Source organism: Eublepharis macularius, chromosome 16, assembly GCF_028583425.1.
Source record: "Eublepharis macularius isolate TG4126 chromosome 16, MPM_Emac_v1.0, whole genome shotgun sequence".
NCBI classification, from domain to species: domain Eukaryota; kingdom Metazoa; phylum Chordata; class Lepidosauria; order Squamata; family Eublepharidae; genus Eublepharis; species Eublepharis macularius.
Window position 1 is genome coordinate 49,228,050 of NC_072805.1, and position 23,922 is coordinate 49,251,971.

The following is a 23,922-nucleotide window of genomic DNA, read 5'->3' on the forward strand; positions in this document are numbered from 1 at the left end:
CCAAGCTTTAGATGAGTAGAACGTTAGAACACATCACCCAAAAGCTGGCAGTAGCTATTTGTGCAAGCTCCACTACCTGCTACTCCCTCCAAAGCAAAGCGGCAAAAGTCTCCCCCTCAGCTGTGAAGCAGAACAGCCGCTGTGCTCCTCTCTCTTAGATACGTAGCTTTGACTTCCTTGTTGAAGACGGTGCAGACTGACCACAATGCTGTGCAGCGGCACAGAAGCACCATAGTGGACTGCCTGAAGGATCTGGATGTCTCCATTAAACGGTGAGTAGGGCTGTCTTGGGAAAGCGGATCTTGGCATGTGCGGTGGCAGCTGTGTGAGGTCCAGGGCTGCTGGCGTGTGTTCATCTCTTGCACCCACCTCTGACTTTTCTAGTGAGCCCGAACATGCAGCAGATTCATGGCTATCCCTTATGGAAGAACTCCCCAGAAGCATTTAAAATTAGGTTGCATCTGTGTGTGTGGTGTGCCGTCAAGTCACCTCTGACCAATGAAGGAAAGACCTCCAGAATGTCCTATCATTAACAGACTTGCTCCGATCCTGCAAATTGCAGGACGTGGCTGCTGCTGTTTTTTTTTCTTTTTTTTTTGTCTGCGACTAGATGCACTAGGTTGCATCTAGTGGCAGGCATTACCTTCACAGCATGTCACGTCTTCGGGCTCATGGCCACTTGACAATATTCTTCCCGCAGCAAGAGAGCCAGTCTGCTTTGCATCACTTGATGTAGTTGCTTTTGGGTAGTCTGTGAGAGTTGGGGGTGGGTGGGCTAGGGCTCCCTGTCTAGTGACTGGAAAGGCCCTTCTCCTGGAATTCGCCCTCTGCTTGCCCTCCCTCCCACCCCCACCCCCCCTTGCTGTGACTTTTGAGCCTTGCCTAGTACGTCTGCATGTCTGCTTCTTAATTCTTGATGCCTTTCTCCTGGGATTGTATCTTTGGCCCTGCCTAACATTGCACAAGCTTGAAAACCAGGAAAGCAGAGATTATTCAAAGAGTTGTGATGCAGAACGTGATTACATTCAAATCGATGTATTGTCCCACAACGACCATACATTCAAATCAATTGTACAAATGTTCTAATTTCTGTGACTTTATTCTGGATTCAGTATTTGCTATAAAATCCAGCATTTCAGTTGTAGAATGGTGGGGAGGCATTGCACGGATGTAAGTGAGAAAGCACAGAGAAGTGACAGAGTTGGTAGGGAAGGAAACCTGCAGCCAGCATCAAGGGCCTGCAGTGTCTCCTGAGGGGTATGAGATCCAGCCCTCCAGAATTACCAGAGAGGGGCAGGTGTTTGCTTTCGGAGATTATCAGCCTAGATAGCAAGAACCACATTTTCCATAGGGGTGCCTGCAGAAGCGCCTGTCACACAGCCGCTCTTTCCTTCATGCTCTTTGGTATAAAAGAGTTTCCGAAAGTACCTTGCCTCCAACTTCCCCTTCCCAAATTCCCTTGTGTCTCTTTCTGTGGCTGCCAGGGTTCCTGAATGCAAAAAGATGATGGAAATGTCCGTCCCAGCAGCATCTCTGGTTGTTCCACAGCATCCGGGAGGGGTCTTGGCTGGTGCGGTTGTAGGACGAAGCCTGAGAGCGATCCCTCCGCAGAGCGCATGGCAGCACTCGAGCAGCTGGCCAGCGGCATCCATGCCCCCCCCCCCCCGAGAGGCTCTTGCTGCCAGGGACCAGGTCGGCTCTTGCTGCCAGGGACCAGGTCGGAATTACAGATGTCTTCCTCTCTCCCCCCCCAGGCGAGCAATGGAGCTCAGCTTTGCTCTCGTGAACGGGAACAACATCCGCGGAATGATGAAGGAGCTGCTGCACTTCCTGGATTCCTGTGAGCCGGAGTTCAGGGCAGACTGTGCATCGGGGGTATTCCTTGCGGCAGAGAAGTAAGATATCCTGAGGTCTGGGTTGTTTCATTGCTTGTGAGTCTCTCTGCTTGCTGCTGCCCAGCTTCAGATCATTTGGCCACCTTGTTTTGCTCCCACCTGCTCCAGGCTAGCTACAGTTTGGGAGGGGCTGTCAACACCCCCCCCCCCACACACACACACCTAGTGTTTTTGTGCATGGAAGTACTGCTGCTTTTGATGTGTTTGCGCATAAACTACTGCCTGGAGAAGTTGTAGGTGTTACAATAAAGGATTTGACTGGATTGTTTGGGCTGCTCCACAGAGGGGGAAGGAGGCGGCTTCCTTACTGCCAGTGCCCTTCCCACCTGCTAGGCTACCACCTTTCTGTCCACATGGTTCCCTCCAAGCCTCTTGTCTTTATGGGACAGGCAGCTGGGAGGGAGGGATCCTCACTTCCCCTGGGTTCCACTTCATTTCCCCTCCCATGCAGCAGTTGTTATCTTTAGTGATGGTACTGTTTGGACCTTGGAAGTAAGCTGCTCTACTTCGAGGCTGCTGTTTGTGGGGAAAAGCAGCGTAAAAGTTACTACATGAATGCTTGAGAATAAATGCAAATGCAGTCAGGACATGTTGCCCTTTGTTCTGAATTATTCCATAAGGCACTATGAGGAAATTAAAGGGCTATTATGTGGCCTTCCACAGCTGGGGGAGTGGGTGTCCGGCCTGTGTAGCTGCCTGGGCTGGACATTTGGGGCCGGGACGTCCTCCCTCACCAGTGCTGTCTGCTGCTTTTCCAGATACGCCCCTTCCAAGCGTTGGCACATAGACACTATCATGAGAGTCTTGACAACGGTAAGTGCTCCCGCCTGCGCCAGTCCTCTGTGTCCAGGGGGGCTGTGTCTTTCCTGGTCTGGGTGGGTTATCCTCATGCCTTTTCTGGGGCTTGGATTAGGACTGTGGGCACCCAGCTGTTCCTTGGCCCATCAGTCGATATCAAGAAAGAGTCCAGCTGAGGGCAGTCAGTGGGTTTTTGGCATAATAGGATATGTTATGTGTCCACAGGGGTCATTTCATAGAAAAAGAGCTGGAGGAACTCATTAACAACTCATTAGCAAATGCCACGCCCCTTGACATCACCGGCAGTGTGTCATTAGCATAACTGATTTGCATATGCCATGGCCCCTGACATCACCTATCCTGGCCGTTTTGGACCCAATCCTGGCCATTCAGGGCCAAAATTGGGCCCAAAATGGCAAAAGGGGGCTGAAAATGGCCCAAAAGGGGCCCAAAATGGTCAGGATCGGGCCGCTGATGAGCAGGGGAGTGATCTACCACCCGTCAGAGGCCCGATCCAGGCCGTTTCAGTCCCAATCCAGGCTGAAACGGGCCCAAAATGGCTGAGAGTCAGGTGGGCGGGGCCACCTGTCATGTGACCTCTTTGAGGAACTGCCGGAACTGCGTTCCTGCGCGTTCCCCCTCGAAATGAGCCCTGTGTGTCCATAACATAGTTGTACAGTAATATGTGTCAATAACATAGTTGTACAGTGTTGTCCAAACAATGGACTTGTGTGGGCAGTTTCTTGTTGGAGTGAAATTCTATCAGAATTCTCTCCTGAGAGCATCCTTAACATGTGTGCAGAACATGTCATTAATAAGTTAGGAGATGGGTCAGTGGGAGCTGAGAATGCATTACTATAAGTTTGCCGTTAATATATTCACTTACTATGGAGCTGTGTTGTTCTTGTCGCCGTGTCTTTAACCTGAAGGTATACACTGTTGTCAAATCTGAAATAATTACGGGCGAGTGCAACGTGGCAAGATGTATGGTAGTATTACCAGGAGTGATGTTCTTGGTGGGCTGTAGCCCATTGTTGTGGGGGATGTGGATGTATAGAGCCTCGGCTTCCATATTTTCCAGGGTCACATCCTCTAGGTCAGGGGCCCCTCCCTGACCTCTTGGGCCCTGTCAGCACCTTCGGAATGATGACTGAGTGTGCCGGGCACAACCCCACACAGGTTGCCGCAGGATGCAGAGCCAGTCGCAAAAGAGCAGCGGGTTCTGCATAACTCTTCAGTAGTAGAGCATCGTTTTAAGCAGAAGCTGTCTGAGGGGGGTGCCTGTATTTTCTCGCATACACACAATATTGAATACATTACAAAACATGTTGGAAAAAGCTAAGAAACCCCCTTGTGGCAGTATTTGTCTTCATTGTGCAGGCATCTAACACACCTAGGCCAGAGGAAGAAATCCTGCCACTCCTGGCTGTCCTCTTTACATGAGCCCTTCCCTCACGCACCCAGCCAGTTTCAACCTGTAACGACAGCTGTTGTTGAAGGGCTGGCGAGAATGCCTTGCACGTGTGTACAGTAAGAAAGATTCTGGCCAAGATCTTGATAGGAGAGTAAATGACTTTGGGAGAGTGACCAGCATTTGATGTACTGATGTCATCATCACTTTCCACCTGAGTTCTAAAAATACATTCAAACTGGAAATGTCTGACGGCTTCAGTAGAAGTTACAGTTAGGTGCCTTCAGCATTTGAGCCATGCAGTGCTATGATGTTTTGTCAGAAGCAAGTCCCACTCTGTGGACTATCACCCCACTATTTGCACAGGTAAAGTCCTTTACATAAAGCCACTCTCTGCATTATACCATGAATATCAGTAACTTAGTAAGCCCCACTTGGCCCCACCCACTTCCTGAAAACCCATGGTGGGCACCGGGAAAGGTGTTGGCAGGTGCCATGGCACCCGTGGGCGCAAGGTTGGGGACCCTTGCTCTAGACTGTAAATGGATTGTGGTTTCTCTGGGAGTTCATAGAGTCTTGCAAATAACTGGGTTGCTGCCGGCATACAGCCTAAGGGTAATCCACATAGCCGCAAACCTACACCATAATCATGTCTGCATCAGAGGCACCAGGCAGAAGGTTCCTTGCTGAAGGCCCTAGTATGTGTCCATGTTCCTCTGTTCCTGAATATACATAGGAAATGCCTTCAGTGTTTTTCTGGTATTCCTTGGTAGGTTTGTGGCTAGTGGCCTGTGAGGAGATTCTTGGCCACAGGTATGCAGTCATACTTGTCCCTGTTGGCCTCAGACCCTCCTCGTCAGCCCCTCTTAGTGTTTGGTTGTTTTGAGGTTGTTGACTGTGTCCTCTTCCACGTGGTTGAGGTATGACAATGAAAGTATACTCTAAAAGCTCAGTGAAGTTAGTTAAGCATTCTGGCAGTTGTCCAGTGGTGGTGCCCCATAAGGTTCCGCATTGTTGCCTGTGTTGCTTCACAGCTATGTGAACCCCTGGGAGGTGCTCCAGTGTGTCATGTCTGCACCCTGCATTCATGTCATTGTCTTAAGTTTTGCACCATTGCTAATACTATGCCTTTATTTCAGGTTACAAATGCTTTAATCATCACTTTCATTTCTCTCCCTCTACCAGCCTGAGAACACAGCTGTGTTATTTCTTTCTTTGAAGTTCACTGAAATGACATTGTACTGTCTGAAATGTTGCCGTTTCTCTGTATGCCTTTTTGTCCTGTCGAGATGTTTGAGTATTTAAAACTGTATTTTCCTCAAGTCTCCATTCTTATCAAGGAAACGTGTACTGCTTGGATGCTCTCTTGCTTCTGAGCAAATCTATGGACATATATATGGAAAGAACTGGATTTCTGAATAAAAGCCATTTAACCAAGAACCTGCGTCTTGCTGTGATGGCCCAGGGATCTGTCTGCCATATCCTGCCATCCATAGCCTGGCACAGAGCTCTGGAGTTGTTACCCATCTGCTGACAGCACCTGGCTCCAGTCGCCATTTAAGCTTCTAAGCCTCTGCCTGGCCACCTCAGCAACTGGCTGAGGTTAAAGACGCTAGCAATAGATCCAGATGCAATGGAGGCAGGGCTGGTGGGCGACTTGGGGCTGGGGGTGGCTCTTGGGCTGGGTGCAGTGGTGCTCAGCTTGAGGCTCTTCTGGTGAAAAGGTGGCAGCAGCAGTGGGAGCCAGGGAGCCTTTGGTAGCTGGGCTACTTGTGCAGGTTCTGCACTTTGTAGAGGAGAGGGATCTCTCCTCTTTTGACTGTGGCTGTCGTGAACAGGAACTTGGGAACTTCTGCAGCTGGTGAGTGGTGATGCTGAAATCCTAACAGGTTTGGGGTGCAATGCAGCGTAGCAGTTTTGTGGCATCCGTGCTGGCTGCCCTCCCTTCTGGGCCCAGCTTTAGGTGTTGGTGTACCTACTTCACATCCATTCATGGCCTTGGGACCAACGCACCGCGAAGGCCTGCCTCTCCCTCCCACTAGGTCCAGACCTCCTGATCAGGTCCTCTTCCAGTGGGAGAATGGCGCATATGGAGTGAGGACCAGCCTGACGGATGACGAGGCGTGCTTGTTTGCGGCGATGTGTAGAGGCTGTGCCTGCTGGCTTCTGAATTGGTGGTTTTTGTCGTCGTGTGTTCATCATGGCTGCAGTTTTATGCTAAAGCATCCACAGCCTCAAAAGCAGGATACAGATTGACTGTTTCTATTTTGCCCTCAACCAGAAGTTTGTGGAGAAAAATATAAAGCAATGTATAATAAGCTCCAAAATCTGAACGTCTTAAAACATCTGCTCTACCAAAGTAGCAAAATATAATAATACAGCTTTGAATGTCAAAAGAAGCTAGTCACAACTTTTAAAAGACTTTTCAATCCAAAAGGGTAGGAGGACAGCCTCAGGAAATGGTGATGGCAGCATGAATGCCATTAAGCGGTTGAGGGTGAGAAGAACCCTAATCAACCAAATGTCTAGAAGGCCAAACATGATTGGCGTTGGCACCAGTGTTCACGGGGAGGGCTGAGGCAGCTACTGTTGCTTCCTGCCACTAACCAGCTCTTGAGAATCATCCCCATGGCTTTTCTTGATGGCTTGTCAACCCCTTCTGTGTGTATGTTTCTTTTTTCCAGGCAGGGAGTTATGTTCGTGATGATGCTGTACCGAACCTTATCCAGCTGATCACCAATAGTGTGGAGATGCACGCTTACACTGTGCAGAAACTCTACAAAGCCATTCTGGGTGACTACTCACAAGTAAGAGCTCCGGGTGTTGCTGCCTGCATTGCCACAGAGAGCATGGTGTGAACTGTGTGGCTGCAAGAGAGTACGGACTTTGAGGGGTTGGTTGATTGGGTCGCCTGAGAGCTGTCTCTTGTCTCCTCCAGCAACCTCTGGTGCAGGTGGCTTCCTGGTGCATAGGAGAGTATGGAGACCTCTTGGTGTCTGGCCAGTGTGAGGAGGAGGAGCCAGTCCAGGTATTTTTGCAGGAGGAGGAATGGGCCCCACCTGGGGGGGGGGGGGTTCTCTGCCTACAAAAGCTGCTTGCTGGGCCCCTACCCCATAGCTCTTCTCCCAGGCTGTGGAGGATGTGCCCTTCAATGCCTTTGCCTCTTGGCTTGGTCAGGTCACAGAGGATGAAGTCCTGGATGTTTTGGAAAGTGTCCTCATCTCCAACATGTCAGCACCTGTCACACGAGGCTATGCTCTCACTGCTATTATGAAGCTGTCCACGCGGTTTGCTTGCACAGTCAAGTGAGTTTTTTTGGGGGGGGGGGCACCAGCAGGGGGCAGCTCTAGGTGTGTACCCTGGTCTTGATTGAGTACTCCTGAAGTTCACATTGTGAAGTGTGAAACCCTGCGTGCCTTCCGTGTTTCTCAGGAATCCTCCTTTCTTCCTGAGCAGATGTGCCAGTGGCTGATGGGCAGAGAGCTGTGCAAATGTGGCTCAGAACTTCTCAGGGACCCAAGAGGGAGTCCTCTCCCAGGGTGGGCTGCCCTGGGCAGGGGCTGGGATCAGGGCACTGTCCTGGCTAGAAGTCCTGTCTGGCATTTCTGTGCACAGCTCAAAGGCTGTTGTTCTCTCCAGCCGCATTAAGAAGGTGGTGTCCATATACGGCAGCAGCATTGATGTGGAGCTCCAGCAGAGGGCAGTGGAGTACAATGCCTTGTTCAAGAAGTACGATCATATGAGGTGAGTGAGGAGGGGGGTCCCTCGTCAGACCGGATGCCTGGGTCTGGTGGCCATGAAGAGGACGGACTCTGGGCCATCTTCAGCGTGGAGCCAAATCTACTCATGGCACACCTCATACTGCCCCCCCCCAGTGTTCCCTTTCCAACACGTATGTTAAAATATAAGTAAATATTCCTGGGGGAGATTGCAATCAGATCCCTTCAGAATGCGTTGGTGACTTGGAATTCAAGCCACTTGTCCCACTGAAAGGACACCCCATTAAAGGAGAACAGTGTCCTTGACTAGCCTCTGGGAATTGCCCTGGGTGCCCCGCTAGGAGAGGGTCAGTAGGTGGCTCTTGGTGTGCCATAGCTGTGCCATGGAATGCCATTCCTGATGAGGAACGTTTACGTGGAACCGGTGAGGTTGCCTGTGGCGCTGTCATGCCCAGTCCATGATCCCGTGAGGCAGCGACTTGCCTCCATGGACAGCAACCCTTTCGGTGTCTTGCAGGTCAGCACTCCTTGAAAGAATGCCCGTTATGGAGAAACTCACCACCAATGGCCCCACAGATGTCACTCAGCCCAATGGAGAGGCAGAGCCAACAAGCTTGGAGACCAAGCCTCCCCCCTCAGGCCTGCAGCCCGCCAGCCAGGTAACGGACAGGGCAACAGCCTCCTCCCCTACAGCAGGCAGAGCAGGTTGGGGGCAGGTCCTTCGAGAGGAGGGCCGTGTCAGGAATGGGGGGTAAGGAACTCCTGTGGGATTCCTTCTGCCCCTCTGGGGCACAGCGAACAGGGCCTCACAGGTGGCGCTGTTAACCAGTTGGCCTGGCTGGTTGTTTCTGCTCAGGCAAACGACTTGCTGGACCTTTTGGGAAGCAATGACATCACCCCCGTGATCTCAACGGCCCCTCCCCACAAGCCAGCTTCTGCTGGTGGGGAGCTGCTTGACCTCCTGGGAGATCTCGACCCTACAGGTGAGGTGCTGAGTTGCTTGGCCTGGGTGGCTGGAAGGGAGCCCCGCAGGGAGCAGACTCTTCTTCCCCAGCCTTAGTTGGCTGGAAGGAGGTTCTTAGCAGAGGCCTGCCTGCCTGCCTGGCCTTTGGGGGCTCAGGCTTAACCCTGCTCTTGCTTTCTCTGCTTCTGCAGGCACACCAGCCCCTGCCCCACAGATACCGCACCCCCCTTTCCTGCTGGATGGACTTTCCTCGCAGCCCATCTTCAATGACGTAGCTGCTGGTAGGAATGCCAGCGTGCTCCTTGCTGAGGGCTGTCACCCCCCAGTGTGGAGGATGGCAGACAGCCAGGGCTTGGGACAGGGTGTGGAAAACGAGAGAGAGCTGTGGGTCTGAACAGGGCTCTCTCCCTGCAGGCATCCCAGCAATCACAGCCTACAGCAAGAATGGACTGAAGATAGACTTTGCCTTTGAGCGCTCAAACACCAACCCCAGTGTCACCGTGATCACAATACAGGCTGCTAACAGCACAGAGTTGGACATGACAGACTTTGTTTTCCAGGCTGCGGTACCAAAGGTGAGTTGGCTTTTCCGGGTGTGGGTGTGCTTGCCTCTGCACCCTTCAATGCTGCAGCCAATCAGGGCCCCTCTGAAGTGGGGTAGGAGGTGACTTCAAGAGGATCCCTCTTAGCGGGCCCAGGAGCAGAGTGTGCTATAAGAAAGCCACGTGCTAAAAATGGAGCTCTCCCCCCAATGTTTGGTGTTATCTGGCGTTCAGTTGGGACAGGAAAAGGGGACAGTGTTCCAATCAGACCTGAGCCCATTGCTCCCAGTTGGCTTGAGGCAGAGGGCTGGGTGAAACACATGTGAGCCTTGGGCCCTTCCTCCCGAAGTGACTCCACTGATTGCAGGTTGGTGTGTCACCCTTTTCTCTCCTTCCTGCGCAGACATTCCAGCTCCAGCTCCTGTCTCCCAGCAGCAGCGTCATCCCAGCATTTAATACAGGGACCCTCACACAGGTCATCAAAGTCTTGAACCCACAGAAGGTGAGCGAGTGACTTGCTGCTCCAGGAGAAGCTTGGCATGTTTTGTTCTGCTCTGCACACTTCTCCAGTGGCAGCAGGGTTCTGACCTCATTTGGCTGGAGAGAGTGCTTTGATCTAGAAGTCCTTCATCAGTACTCTTTGTTGCTCCGAGCCATACTTGTGGGCGGGGGTGGGGGGTGGGGGGAGAGCAGCAGAATCTTCTCTCCCCTGACCAGCTGTTGGAAAGGGGTGTTTTCGGATGGCTAGTCTATTGGTTCCTGTTGAGCGCTGCAGTCCTCTTAATAATAACAACATTTGATTTATATACCGCCCTTCAGGACAACTTAATGCCCACTCAGAGCGGTTTACAAAGTATGCTGTTACTATCCCCACAACAATCACCCTGTGAGGTGGGTGGGGCTGAGAGAGCTCTGAGAGAGCTGTGACTGGCCCAAGGTCACCCAGCTGGCTTCAAGTGGAGGAGTGGGGAATCAAACCCGGCTCTCCAGATGAGAGTCCTGCTGCTCTTAACCACTGCACCAAACTGGGTCCTGGTGTCTTGGGTGCTCAGCGGGCTGAAGGGAATGTCAATTGTCCTGCCACTGCCGGGGCATGTCTCAGCAATGTTTCCTGTTCTGAGCGCTCAGCAGGAAGTGCTCAGCTCTCCTTATTCTTTTTTCATTGTAGCAGCAGCTCCGCATGCGGATCAAGCTGACGTATAACCACAAGGGAGCTGCGATGCAGGACCTGGCAGAAGTCAACAACTTCCCTCCTCAGTCCTGGCAATGAGCTCTGGCCTGGCCCTCCTCGCACCCTGAAGGAACTCTGGGCAGGGCACTGTGACTCCAGACATTCCCCCCGCCCCCCTAAGTGCACCGTGCCCTGGGGAGCTGATGAGAGCCGCTGCTACAGAGCAGGAGGACTTGGTTTGGCTCTCCTGGAAGCACCTCTCTCAAGACACTCGCTCTCTCTCCCCTCTCCTCATCGGGCTGTTGAGCTGCCCCTCCTCTGAAGCCATGCTCCCTTTGCTCGGAGAGGGGCGAGGGGGCAGGTCGCGGCACGTGTGCTCTCCTCTCCCGTCTTGGCCACAGGGGAGCAGCGGTCTTCTCTTCAGTGGGGGGCGGGCGGACAGGTGTGTGTGTGTGTGTGTGTGTGTGAGGGGGGGGGGTCAGTCCTTGGTTTGGTTCCTTGCTAGCTGGGTTACTGTCTTCAGGCACTTTCATGTTGGAAACATATTCCAAGGATGCTGATGATCCTTTTTCTTTGGGGTTCCCTGATGTTGGGCGCCTTTTCTACGCTTGACTGCACACCCCATGGGGAGGGGGAGCGGCTTAAGCCTGAGCGAGGGGGAGTGTGGGTTGGTGGGGTCTGCTGTTCTGGACAAGTCGTCCTGGGAGGTGAGCTTGACCCCAAGCCCTGGTTGTGGTCCTGCAGCCAAAGCAGCCGGATGGACAAGATGGACTGCACCAGCCAGTCGCTCTTCAGTGTGCCCCACTAAACATCCTGGAATTCCTGTGGCCTGGTCCAGATTGTCAGCTGTGGTAGGTGGGTGGGAAGGAAATGCTCGTTGCTAGGTGAGGTGCTTAGAGATGGCAAGGGGCACCCTTTGCCTGCAGGAAGACTCCTCTCCAGATGTACTGCAAAGCCGCTTTCCCCCTGGGCCCTTTTCATTTCCTGTCCAAGTCCTGGATTCCATTTGAATTCGTTCTCCTGGGACGTTTGTGTTGTATCTGTAATATTGGCACTGAAATAAAGACCATGCGGTTGAACGAGGCTTCCTGCTTCTAGTAGCTGGTCTTGTAAGCCTTGGGCGGGAGACCAGGGCCGAAACCTGGTGTTTTCCTGAGACAGTGATCAGCCACATTTGTATCTCATGGTGTTTAGGGTGGCATCCCCCCCCCCTGCATGTATCACAACAACCCTGTGAGGGTGGACCAAAGGAAATCGTTGAATTCACTGCCAAGGGATATAGTGGTGGCTACAAGCATAGATGGCTTTAAAGGGGGATTTTGAGAGATTAATGGAAGACAGGCACGCCAGTGGTGACTAAAGGGAGCCTCCATACCCAGAGGCAGCATCTCTGAACCTCCATGCGAGGAGGCCACGTTGGGGAAGGCCCTGCCATCCGTGTCCTGTCCGTTGCCCTCATGGACAGCTGGTTGGCTGCTTTGTGAAGGAGAGTGTTGGACTCGATGGGCCAGCAATCTGATCCAGCCAGACTCTTCTGGTGTTATTTAAGCCTTATCTCTGCTGCCTTCCTTCACACACAGTGAACCCAAGTTTGTTTGCATGCAGTGAATTCTAAAGCCTCAACAGGTTCAAGGCCAGTGCCCTCAAAACAGGGAAAACAATCTTTCAACTGGTTAAATTTAAAACAATTCAGACAGAGCTGCGGAAGACTGAAGTGGCCTGGAGGGAGCTGCAAGGGCAGCAGCCCCTCCACAGCCCCTGGGTCTGTCACTGCAAGCGCCCTGGACTGGCAGACTGACCCCAGCTCAAGCTCTCGGCCTCCCCACCCAGCACCTCCTGGATTCAGTTGCAGAGGAGATGAGCTGCTTCTGGCTCTTCCTCCTCTTTTGAGACTGAAGGGAGGCATGCTTCGGCTGTAGTTTCCACACACCCGTCCCATGGCTTTCCCCTTCCAAGCCTGACGGGCGCTTAGCACTGTTCTGGGTCCAGTTTGGGCATGCAACTGCCGTACCGTGTCAGTGGCACCTCTGGGCAGAGACTCCCTGCACTGCATGGGGGAGGGGGAACTTTGTATCTCTGTAATGGTTGCACAAGTGTCGATGGCACTTAACCTCAAGGCCTCTGAAAGGGGGGGGGAGGTCAGGTGTCCTCGAAGGCTTGGCCCTCAGAAGCCACTGCCGCTTGGATTCGTTGTTGTGGAGGGGAGAGAGCAACGTGAGCTGCTTTGGGCGCCCATTTGGGAGGAAAGATGGGGACAGAAACAAACTAAATATGCCAGGCATAAACAAAAAAGGAGTCTTGTGGTCTGTGGGAAGTAGGCTTTATTGTTGGAGCAGCTTTGTTAGACAACGGTCCACTTCAGATGTATGCGACGGTTTCTCACTAGGCAGGTGGTTTGCATACAAGGTTATAAAGCGGCGGGGGGGGGGGAGAGTTCTCGGCGGCATGACGGCAGCTGTCCTGGATCAGGCCTGCCCCCTACTTCGCGCAGAGGCTAACTGGTTTCTCCAGAAAGTACAGGCTGAGACGACGTTCCTTAAAACTCCAGTGCTGTTCAGATCCTGCCATCGGCATTTTCTTCATAAATGTTCATGGGCGAAGGACCAGTAGCTGCCTCTGCAGAAGTGGACTCCAGCCCACAGCAGCTTCTGCTCAGATAAAACCTTGTTGATCTAGAAGGTGCCCAAAGCCGCCACTTTGTTTGCTGCAACAGGCAAGCACTGCTACCCCTCTGGAAGGGGGCCCCTGCTGCTGCTGCTGCTGTGCGTGCTGGGAAAGACCAACAGAGCTCCTTTTCTGGAGGAATCTGTATGCTTCAGGAAGCCTGATGAAGACCAGAGTTTCTTAAGCTTTGCTGGCTCAAAGGCTCCAAGGCAGTTCAAAATCAAAGAGTCCAGTAGCACCTTTAAGACTAACCAACTTTATTGTAGCATAAGCTTTCGAGAATCACAGTTCTCTTCGTCAGATGCAAGTGGTCCACCAGCTGGCACGTGAGCTCTGGCACGTGAAAACTTCCTCCCAGCTCCAGGTGTTGGTCTTTTGAAATGCCACAGGCCTCTTTTTGTTCAGAGCAGGAGCATTTTTTTTCTTTGCAACGAGTGGGCGAATGGCTTCACCTTTCAGAGCTATGCTAGTTAAAAGCCTTATCTCCCCAAGTTTAATAATCTTACGGAAACTTTTACTTGGTCACCTCTCAATCTGCTTGGCCTCTTGACTGTTCTATACATGTCCCGAGCAGAAGGAAATCTCTCACATGAACAGCACCAAATGCCCAAATCTCATCCCTGCCCCGCCCCAATCTCACCGGTTTTTAATTCCCTCCTTGCAAAGCAGCTTTTCCGGGAGAGGGTGTTGATTGCATGCAGCAGTTTGGGATTTATTTAGGTACTTCTATCTTGCTGGCATTGTTCTTCCATTTTCACGTCACAGGAACAGCCCTGTGAGATAAGCCGTGTGTGTGACTGGCCCAAGGTCCCCCAGCAGGCTTCCACAGCAGAGCAGCTCTTAAGATAATCAACACTAACCACTGCACCATGCTGCCTTTTGGATCATTTTGCCCTTCATGTGGAAAGCACCAGACTTGACCATCTTAGACTGAACTAGATGCTCTGTCCCAGTATGCCCGACTCCTTCCCCAGCCCTCTTTCCCCCACTAAAGTAGCTTTAGGAGAGACAGGGTGGAAGTCCCCCCCCTTCTGTGGAAGCAGTGGTAGGAAGGCATTGAGCTTGAAGCTCAATTCAGTCACCTATGCAGCTGGGTGGGAGTTGGCCAGGTAAATTTACCATCCTCTTCCCCTTTTCCTTTTTTGAGGAGCTAAGCTCTTGACCTTGAAAAGGAGGGAAACACAGAAAATGCTCACAGCAGGTTTCCTTCAATTCTGACTCATACACAATTGTGCCACTGTGATAAGGGAGTGATCACTTGCTAAGCTTATAGGGTAGCTTTGGTTGTCCCCCCCCGCCCCCCATTATGGTGTCATAACCAGATATATTCTGCAGGACCAGTTATACAGAGTTTGGAATGTAGTGGAGCTATGCACAATATCTACAGCACTCTTGGGTGTGCAAACCATTTCACAGCAACCCTGTAAAGTAGGACCACAACATTCAAGCCCAGGAACACCTTAAAAGATCAATTTATGCTGTATAGTAAAAAGGGATTGGGGAGTTGACCATATGAAACCGTTAAGTCAGGTGATTATTTTTTCCAGCTTTTAACCGGACAGAAGGTGAGGTGCAGTGCGTGTGCATGCTCTGAGGGAACCTCGCTGTCCCATCTTTTGACCATCAAACCAGCCTTCAGCCTTACATTATGGGCAGTTTCTTATCCCACCCAAAAGAACTGCAGCTGTTTCGTCCGGTGGGGATATAGCTGCATAATACACGCAAGTGTGTATGTACACAATCGCAAGCCTTGGGCTGCTGTTCTTCCTCTAATTTGTAGCGTGCCTATGAGCAAGCGGTGAGGGGAGCTGCAGAAAGGAGCTGTAGAGTTGACGACTCTGTGTACAGGTGAAAGAGGCCAAGTTGTCTGGAAGGGCGTTTTTTTTAAACACGGGAGGACAAGGAAGCGGCCAAGATAGAAGTTTTATTGTTCAGCATAATACAAACTTCTGTATTTTTGATCCAGATGTACAATAAAATACTGAAAAAAACCTGCACAACATCCGATCCCAGAGAGAAGGCGGGGGGGGGGGCCGGCCCAGAGAGCCGCCTGTCCCAAGTCCGCCTCCCCGCCAGGCTCTCTGCTCCCAGGAGTGTGCAGGCGAGCCCCAGGGGCCCAAGAAAGGCCGGGGGTGGGGTGGGGGGGGGAGTCCCTCTATTCCCACCGCAGGGCGCCTGGCTGGCGGGCGCAGGGAATCCTTCCTCGAGCGGTCGGGCTGGGCGCAGTGGAGGGGGGCTCTCTCCGGCCCGCGGAGCAGCGACTGCAAAGGCATAGCTCGGCCGGAGGCGCCCGCTAGAGCTGAGCCAGGCCGGCGGGCTTCGCGGGGAGTCTGCGCAGGGTCCGGAAGGCCCGGACGGCCAAGGCGGCGCTGAGCGAGTAGGCGATGGCCGCGGCCCCCGCAAAGACCCCCGCCGCCACCTCCGCCCCGTGCACGCTGCAGCTGAAGCCGGCGTAGCCTTTGCTCCGGTACAGGCGCTCCCGCTCTTGGCACACCGGCGAGGCGTAGGCGCTGCCCAGGCGGTCGTAGTAGAAGTACAAGCCCGGCAGGAGGCCGAGGGCGGCGACGGCGTCCAGGCAGGCCTCGGCCAGCAGCCAGGCGGGGCAGCGCCAGGGCAGCCGCAGGAGCCCGGCCGCCAGGGCCAGGCAGGCCAGGGCCAGCAGCGCCCCTCCGACGGCCATGGCGGCCTGGGCCGGCGGCCGCTGCAGCCGGTGGAACTGGGCGTCCAGCCGCTGCGCCGTCTCCCCGTCAGCCCCGCTGAGGCCGCTGTAGGCGCCTCCGTAGTGGTAGTAGTGCTGGCTGCCCAAGCTGAAGAGGCCCGTGTAGCCGCCCGGCGAGCCGTAGGAGACGGAGCTGCAGGCCACCAGCAGCACGCAGAGCAGGCCCTGGAGCAGGCGGCAGCAGCCTAGGAGGCGAGCAAGGGCCAGTGAGGCGGGCGCCCGGCAGGGGCTCCTGGCCGGGGCGCGCCGGCCGGCCGGCAAGCGTCGGGGGGCCACCTTCGCCGGCGAGGGCCCTTGCCGTCGGCTCGCCCACCGCCTGCCTTCGCTTGTGCGCCTGCAGCGCCGGCCGGAGCGCGGCGAGGGCGGGCTTCGCCTGGCTCGCCCCGGGCCCCGGCCTCTCCCGGGCCCGTCCTCTGGGTATCCCCGGAGCCAAGGCCCGCTGCTCGCCGCGAAGCTGGCAGGCCAACCCGTCCCCGTCCCCGTCCGCCAAGGCCTCGCGGAGAGCGGGCCGCCTGTCCCCGCGGCGGACCGGCTCTTCCTGGCCCGGGGCGGTGGCAGGCGCTGCGGGCTCGGAGCGCCGGGGTTGCCACGGGGCTGGCGCCGCACCCCAGCGCCCCGCCCAAGGCAGCGGCCAGGCGCGGGGCAGGCCGCGGAGGCCTCAGCGCGCCCGCCTAACCCGTCCCGCCCGCGCCCTCCCCTCACCTCTGGCGGAGCACAGGTAGCGGCAGCGCGGCCCGTCCAGCAGTCCCGCGCGCGGCGCCGGTGGCGCGTCCGAAGGGGCGGCCCTGCTGCAAAGAAGCACAGGCGGCGGCGCCGGTCAGACGAAGGCCGCGCTCCGGTCACCGCCGCCCGCCGCCCGCCGCCCGCCCGGCCCGGCCCGGCCCGGCCACTCACCTGCCGGCCTCGCGGGCCCAGCTCCGCGCCTGCCCGCCCTCTGCCATGCCGGCGCGCCGCGGAAGGGAAGGGGCGCGGGGCGGGCTGGGCCTCTCGCCGTCCTGGGCCGCGGGCCGCACCTGCCGCTGGGCCGGGCTTGGCGTGGGCGGGGAGGGCGGCGGCGCAGTCCCAGGCGCGTCGCGCCCTGCGGCGCTTCAGCCTGACCTTAGAACCGCTGCGCCCCTCGGGAAGCCGGTCGCAATTCTGGGAGCGCTCCAGCCCCCCCCCCCCCGCGGGACTGCGTGCTGATCCAAACAGCCCTGGATCGTCTTCCGAGGCCTCGGGTGCCTCCGTCTGCTCTGCCGTGTTGCGCATCGTGCGGGCCCAGCTGGCGCTCTGGGGAGGCGGCACACACACCATCGAAGCCCTTGGAAGCCATTGCTTGAATTAAAGGAGCGGAAGGACGTGCAAACGCGCCCCACAATTCCCCCCCCCCCCACACACACACAGGTCTATTTGTTCCTAGAACTGTACGCTTTATTGCACACGGTTCCCGAACCATTTAACGGACCTCTTGTGTTGTCGCCCGTAGGCAGCTGGGCCAGGCCCTCCCTGCTTCTAACCACAGGGAGAGAGATGGAGGCTGTGAGGGGTACAAGGCACTTTTTATTGAGGGGGGGGGGAAGTGGTACACAGGCCTGTGGGTGCCGAAGAGGAACCCCAAAGCTTCCTGAGCAGGCATTTTTATAGACTGCAAATCATCACTGATAATTGACAGGTTCTAAGCCTCCTAGCCTATCCCTCTCCCTTTCCCCATTTGCTGAGGTACCTGGGAGTTACACCTTTCCGGTTTTCACCTAAAACTCTGCCTTAGTTTACATCTCCCGTTACTCTGATGGCGAAACCCCTACTCATACTTGTTTTATACCATACATAGTTTGTCACACATTAGTACACACGCACATGTCTGCAAGTCTAACCGCAAAGGTCATAGCCCTTGGTGCGTCTGTTACCTTTCTTCCTAGTTTCTATGGCTGAGCACAAGTATCTGCTACTTCCTATTTTCTATGGCTGAGTGCAGCTATACTTATCTTGCAAAAACCCACGTACTTTTCCTGTTTCAGTGAGACAGAAAACAGCTATGTATAGATTTCTTTATAATCTGTAGGTAAGAAAAGGCAAGCAAATGGTTACATTATCTAAACCCCCTGCACACACACATATATAATATAGCCTGAGTTGTAGCTGAACCTGTAAGCAGGGCAGGGGTCTGAGCTATATCTAGGGTGTGCAGGCAGGGTGAGGGCCTGAGACAGGAGGGGGCAATCATGGATTTTCTCTCTAGGTGCTGGCTTACAGTGTGTTTGCAACTTGAAGGAGTGGGGCTTGTGCATCCTCGCCCTCCCCATGAGAACAGGCTAGTCCGGGAGCACCTGATTGTACAACCTTATATTGATGCTATTCAGGAGAGGGCTGGATCCGTGCCTTGGAGGAGCGACCGGTGGGAGCAGCGCAGCAATGGAAAGAGCAGAAACTGAATACCTGAATGTTTGGGGGGGGGGGAAGAGAACAGCTTCAGGATTCTACATTGCTGCCCTATTGGCTTGTGAATATTTTTTCCCAGGAATCAGTCGTTTCTGAGCTCTGTGTCCTGCATTTTATGACTGCCCATTAACCCATCAAAGTAAAATGACTCCGTTCCTCACAGCATGCACTGATGTGTGTAGAAGCAATTGTTACAGCTTCTACACACACACACATTACAGCTTATTGTAGCTTCACTTGCAATCCGCACCGTGCTTCACTGGAGAAGCTCATTTACAAAACAGTCGCACAAGGGCACAAGTGCCTGTCCCTGGATAACAAACTCTCAGCCTGATCCTGCCATGCCCCCAACTGTATTTTATGCTCACCCCAATCTACCTAGTATGTGTATATCCCACAGTTTCTCCAAGAACTCGTACAGAGTGGCATGCATAGCTCTCCCTCTTCATAGAATCATAGGGTTGGAAGGGTTCTCTAGGGTCATCTAGTCCAACCCCTTTGTGGCTCATTTCCACCTTGAGCCATGAAGAAAGACAGGCTATAAATATTTGAAGCCTTACTTACTTATATTTATAGTCTACCTTTCTCACTGAAACTGAAACAACTGAGATGGAAACAACAGCTCAGATATTACACTGAAGCATCACAACAATTCTCTGTGGTAGGTTAGGCTAAGAGAGCCGACTGGCCCAAGCAAGACTGATGGCGGTGCGAGATTTGAACCTGGGCCCCCAGATTGTATTCCAGCATTTGGACCACTACACCACACGGACTCTCACAAACGCAGTGCCAGGGCCACCAGTGCTATCCACATACTGTGTGGCTGTACCATTCTTTGATGCAGAGCCTGTCCCTAGCATGTGGCTGTCTTGACGCCATCTGCCTCTCTGGCTACAATAACCCTGTTCTGCCAGAGGCTTCTGCCACCCACTTCCAATCTTATGCCTGAGCTTCTGGGGCCTTGCAGTCGGGGTGAGCCAAATCTTGGCAACAGGAAAAAAGGCACCATTGCCGGCCCGCCCGGCCACAGACGAGAGAAGGTCTTGCACTCCTGAGTATCCCCTGCAGGCTGCCCAGGAAGAAAGTGCTTTGCAAAATGGGACTTTTCCATCTTTCTCCACTTATCACAGCCTGTCTGGAGTTTGGGAAGGTGGGCTTTGAATCTCAGCTAGAGGAATTCACCTTAATCCTCTGCTGGGACTCCTAAGAACTCATGTTGGAAAACAATGCTCTCTCTTTGGATGATGTTGGTGGCTTGGAAGTCACATGTCCAGCTGTGATTTTCCAAAAGTGAACAAAGAACGAGCTGAGACAATGAACAAATGTTATCTGGCAGTCCAGTCCTGGGAGGGGTGGAGGGAAATGAAAGTACTCAGGGAGCTGAGTAGCTGCTATGTCAGCACATCTCGTGAGACATGTTGACCTGGCCTGCTGGCAGGTCACCAGTGCAAATCCCTGCACTGGCATGGAACTGGGTGGGCCAGGAAGAGGGGCATAGTGAGAATTAGCTGGCTCCACACACACACACACACACAGAGAGAGAGAGAGAGAGAGAGAGAGAGAGAACAGGGACTGGGAGGAGGCTGGTCTTCAAGTCCTCCGGCCCCAACCTTTAAAGGTAACAACCAGCATTTGAATCGTGCCCAGAAATAAATGGACAGTCAGGAGTATTGCCTTCCATCACTTGATTTCTCTTCCAAGGACTGATGTTTAGGAAAACAAATCCTGGGCTCCTGATTGTGCTAAAGGGGTCGCCACTGTCCATATTTTGGAATAAACTTTGCAGGTAAGAACCCAAACAGATGTGATGAAGATGACAGAGCTCTGGAAGTATAGAAAAGGCCATTTTTTAACTCTCCAGTCTCCACTTGGTTTTCCTAAGGGCAGGTAGCCTCCCTATGCTACATTTAACAGCTTAAAGGGGAAACAACAGGACTTAAAATGACTCAATGTTGATGCTTTCAGAAATTTTGAGGCCATTGCAGAAAAATGATTAGAGAGAAGGAGGCTGGGGGAACGTCTTGGCAGCAGCGTAGCATCTAGTTGAGTGTCTGATCCCTCTCTGTCTGCCTGCTTCTGGATCAGAGTGTGCCCCTGGTGGGTTCTTTACCTGGCACCTGAATGACAGTCTGGAGGCACCAGGGTTACTTCACAGTGGAGGCTGACCACAAGATGCCTTGCTGGATCAAACTGGTGGCCCATCTATTCCTGCACGTCATCTCACAATATGGTTAACTGGTTGCCCTGGAAAGCCCAAGACACAGGCCAGAGGCAAAGGCCTTCTCCTGTTGCCACCTCCTAACACTGGGATCCAGAGGTATACTCCCTCTGGATCCAGAAGAGTTAGCCGTGTTAGTCTGTAGTAGCAAAATAGAAAAGAGCCCAGTAGCACCTTTAAGACTAACCAGCTTTACTGTAGCATAAGCTTTCGAGAGCCACAGCTCTCTTCGTCAGATCCCTCTGGATGTGGGAGGTTTCCTGCAGTCTGCATTGCTAAAAGCTGCTAGGATGCCTGTCCTCACTTTGCATCAGTTGGTGGAGGGACCCAGACAAGGGTCTCAGTGAACGGGAAGGTTCCTGCGAGAAGAACAAGCATCCATTCCGACTCTCAGTTTAGGACTTTATAGGATGGGACAGGCACTTTGAAAGCACCTGAAAATAAATCCAATATTATTGCTGGATAAACAAGTTAATGCACAGGTAATAAATGCTCTCTTCCATCTTCATTTAGCTAGGAAGATGGCTGCCTACTTTGACTTGGCTGATCTGGCCATGTGGATCCAGCAACAGTTACCTCACTCTCCATGGGTCTTCCCACAGACTGCAGTTGGTATAGAACACTGCAGCCCGGTTACCAGTGGGCACCAGGTGAAACATGCATTTCACACCCATTCTAAAGGCACTGTCTTGGGTTACTGATCTGTTGCCAAGTTCAAGTCAGGGCTCTGGTTACCGCATACGTGGTCCTTCCTTAATAGCCTTGGGCCCACATACTATTCCTGCTATGCCCTCCCTGACAAGATTCATTCAGCGGAGCGGAGCCTCCTGAAGGCACCACTTTCCAAATGGGTAAAATCGGCAACCGCTCATTGGTGCACCTTCTGTGTGGTGGCTCCCGCCTTGTGGCACAGCCTTCCAGGAGGTCAGGAGGACCTCTTCACTTTCATCCTGTCGCAGAATGTGCACAGCAGAAATACTCAGGGTAGCATTTTTCCAAGTGTGAATTAGAACTGTGATAAAATGCAGCAGCTCAGCAGGTTGCTTCTGCAAGAGAAGGGGACTCTAGTGTACGACAGCATCCATCGCATGCATTGTCAGACTGTGGCTTGCTAAAAGTTGCAACTCAGCCCACCTCTTACAATGAGACAAAAGTCCATTGATTTCAAAAGGCTTTACTGAAGATAGTCAACCATTAGAGTACACATTCCAAGATACACGGATCTTAGCTGAACTATGAAATTGTTACAAATGCCAAGCAAAGGATTAGGTACAGAAGCAGTTCCCCTCAGGCCCCATCCTCCCCCACAGTTCTCAAAACAAATGGCCCAAGGGTGAGAAAAGGAAAGTTGTTCAAGGGCGGTAGGAAGATGGACACATGTAGACATAACAATCCTCTCTCTCTGTAAGGCTTCCAGCAGTAGTCTTCCCTCCTGCAAAAAGCACACTTGATACACTGACAAGGTTAACATGGAGTCTCTTTGGCTTAAACACAATCCAAACCTGACATTCTGCCCCGTCTAAGATGCTCCTCCCCCAGGTTTATGAGGATATTGAGTGTGGAAAGCTTTCAGTAATCTGGGGGCACGAATATGGATAGATTCTACCCATTCATTATGTCCAGGTTCAAAGTCCTTCCATTTGATAAGGTAAAACAACTTGTTGTGTCGGATTTTGGAATCTAGAATCTCTTCAACTTCATAATGAATCTGGTCATCAATTAAAGTAGGAATTGGTGGAGTAGTGGAACGCCATTGATTTGGAGGGGGAACCTTTTTTAATAAACTAATATGGAATGTCGGGTGGACTTGACGCAAGTTCTTTGGTAAATCTAGTGCTACAGTCACTTTATTAATTACCTTACGACCAGGAAAAGGTCCCAGAAATTTGAGAGCTAGTTTACGACTGGTTTGAGCAACTCTTAAATTCTTGGTGGAAAGGTACACAAGATCTCCTGGATGTAATTCCCATCTGGCCACACGATGGCGATCTGCGTATTTCTTATAATCCTGTTTGGCTTTTTCCAGATTTGATTGAATCAGAGTCCATTGTTGTGCGGCGTCCCCCCCCCCACTCTGTTACATCTTTGGACGCTGTTTGAGGGGGGAGAGCGTCAAACGGGAATGGCTTAAAGTCATAACCATACACTACTTTAAAGGGTGTTTCTCCCGTGGAAGCATGTACACTGTTGTTGTAGGAAAATTCTGCTAGAGGCAAAAGATCGGCCCAGTTATCTTGCTGGAAATTGATATAGCAGCGGAGGAACTGTTCTAATATTTGATTAGTTTTTTCCAATTGTCCGTCGGTTTGCGGATGGTGGGCAGAGCCAAGACCTTGTTCTACTCCCATAAGCTGTAGAAGCTCCCGCCAGAAGTTGGCAACGAACTGTCCACCGCGGTCAGAAATCACCTTTGATGGAAAAGAGTGTAATTTTACAATATGCTTCATGAAAATGTCTGCTAATTTCTTTGCAGAAGGCACTGTGGTACAAGGGATGAAATGAGCTTGTTTTGAGAATAAATCCACTACGACTAGTATGCATGTATGGTTTTTGGAGGGAGGAAGGTCAGTGATAAAGTCCATTGAAATGATTTCCCAAGGTCTGCTTGGGGTTTCAAGGGGTTGTAAGAGTCCTGGAGGCTTTCCTTTTCTAGTTTTGGCGCTTAGACAAGTTGGGCAGGAAGCAGCATACTGAGAAACGTCCTTGCGTAGACCTGGCCACCAAAACTGTCTTTGTATCAAATGAAGTGTTTTTAAATAACCATAGTGGCCAGCAGTCGGAGCATCATGGCAACACTGTAATACCTCTTTTCTCAGGCTAACTGGTACATAAAAACGATCGTTCCATAGCCATTCCCCTTGCTCAGATTGGGATAGCTTTTCTTTGGGTATATTCTCCCCCTCCTTTTCCACTTCGCTTTTCAGTTTCTGTCTCCACCCCTGTTCCGCCTGAGTATGCTGCGCCGCAGGGCTGCGCATTGTGACCACGCCTCTGAGTTGTGTTGGCGAAAATACAGTGTCTATTGTCTCCTCCCACTTGCTTTTTAGTTGGGGCATGCGCGACAGAGCATCAGCTAAAAAGTTTGTTTTCCTGTGCAAAAACTTTAAGGTGAAATTGAATTTGGAGAAGAATTCGGCCCATCTTAATTGCTTAGCGTTTAACCTTCTGGGGCTATGCAACGCTTCTAAATTTTTGTGATCTGTCCACACTTCGAAAGGATGACGTGCCCCTTCTAGCCAATGCCTCCAAGAGGAAAGCGCTGCTTTGACTGCAAACGCTTCCTTTTCCCAGACATTCCAATTTTGCTCCGATTCTGAGAATTTGCGTGGAAGGTAGGCACAAGGCTTAAGGCCATTGTCCTCTCCGTTTTGCAGGAGGACTCCACCTATTGCTGTATCGCTGG

The 23,922-nt window shown here is 52.7% G+C and overlaps 2 protein-coding genes across 4 annotated transcripts in view; one reads left to right on the plus strand and one right to left on the minus strand.

Moving 5' to 3' along the window:
• The window catches only part of AP1G1 (adaptor related protein complex 1 subunit gamma 1), a 33,721-nt gene extending 22,138 nt beyond the window's left edge, over positions 1-11,583 (plus strand). The window contains exons 11-23 of one of the 2 annotated variants that reach the window (XM_055000210.1): positions 159-272; positions 1,755-1,895; positions 2,654-2,708; positions 6,789-6,911; positions 7,043-7,132; positions 7,282-7,409; positions 7,744-7,848; positions 8,341-8,482; positions 8,680-8,806; positions 8,979-9,068; positions 9,202-9,362; positions 9,733-9,831; positions 10,501-11,583. In XM_055000210.1, coding sequence (XP_054856185.1) covers positions 159-272; positions 1,755-1,895; positions 2,654-2,708; positions 6,789-6,911; positions 7,043-7,132; positions 7,282-7,409; positions 7,744-7,848; positions 8,341-8,482; positions 8,680-8,806; positions 8,979-9,068; positions 9,202-9,362; positions 9,733-9,831; positions 10,501-10,599 — 1,474 coding nt within the window. In that variant the 3' untranslated portion in view covers positions 10,600-11,583. Of the gene's footprint in view, positions 1-158; positions 273-1,754; positions 1,896-2,653; positions 2,709-6,788; positions 6,912-7,042; positions 7,133-7,281; positions 7,410-7,743; positions 7,849-8,340; positions 8,483-8,679; positions 8,807-8,978; positions 9,069-9,201; positions 9,363-9,732; positions 9,832-10,497 lie in introns of both variants that reach the window. The other variant, XM_055000208.1, reaches the window with a different exon arrangement.
• A 3,490-nt stretch (positions 11,584-15,073) lies between these two features.
• On the minus strand, positions 15,074-17,012 carry MARVELD3 (MARVEL domain containing 3). 2 transcript variants are annotated; one of them, XM_055000611.1, is made up of 3 exons: positions 16,778-17,012; positions 16,586-16,668; positions 15,074-16,068 (listed from the first exon to the last, which is right to left on the minus strand). In XM_055000611.1, exons 1-3 carry the CDS (start codon positions 16,822-16,824, stop codon positions 15,458-15,460), a joined length of 741 nt encoding a protein of 246 aa, XP_054856586.1. In that variant the 5' UTR covers positions 16,825-17,012; the 3' UTR covers positions 15,074-15,457. The 2 variants fall into 2 exon arrangements, with proteins under 2 accessions (XP_054856586.1, XP_054856585.1); XM_055000610.1 differs by having other exon boundaries at positions 16,586-16,671; positions 16,778-17,007.
• Between the last annotated feature and the right edge of the window lie 6,910 nt (positions 17,013-23,922).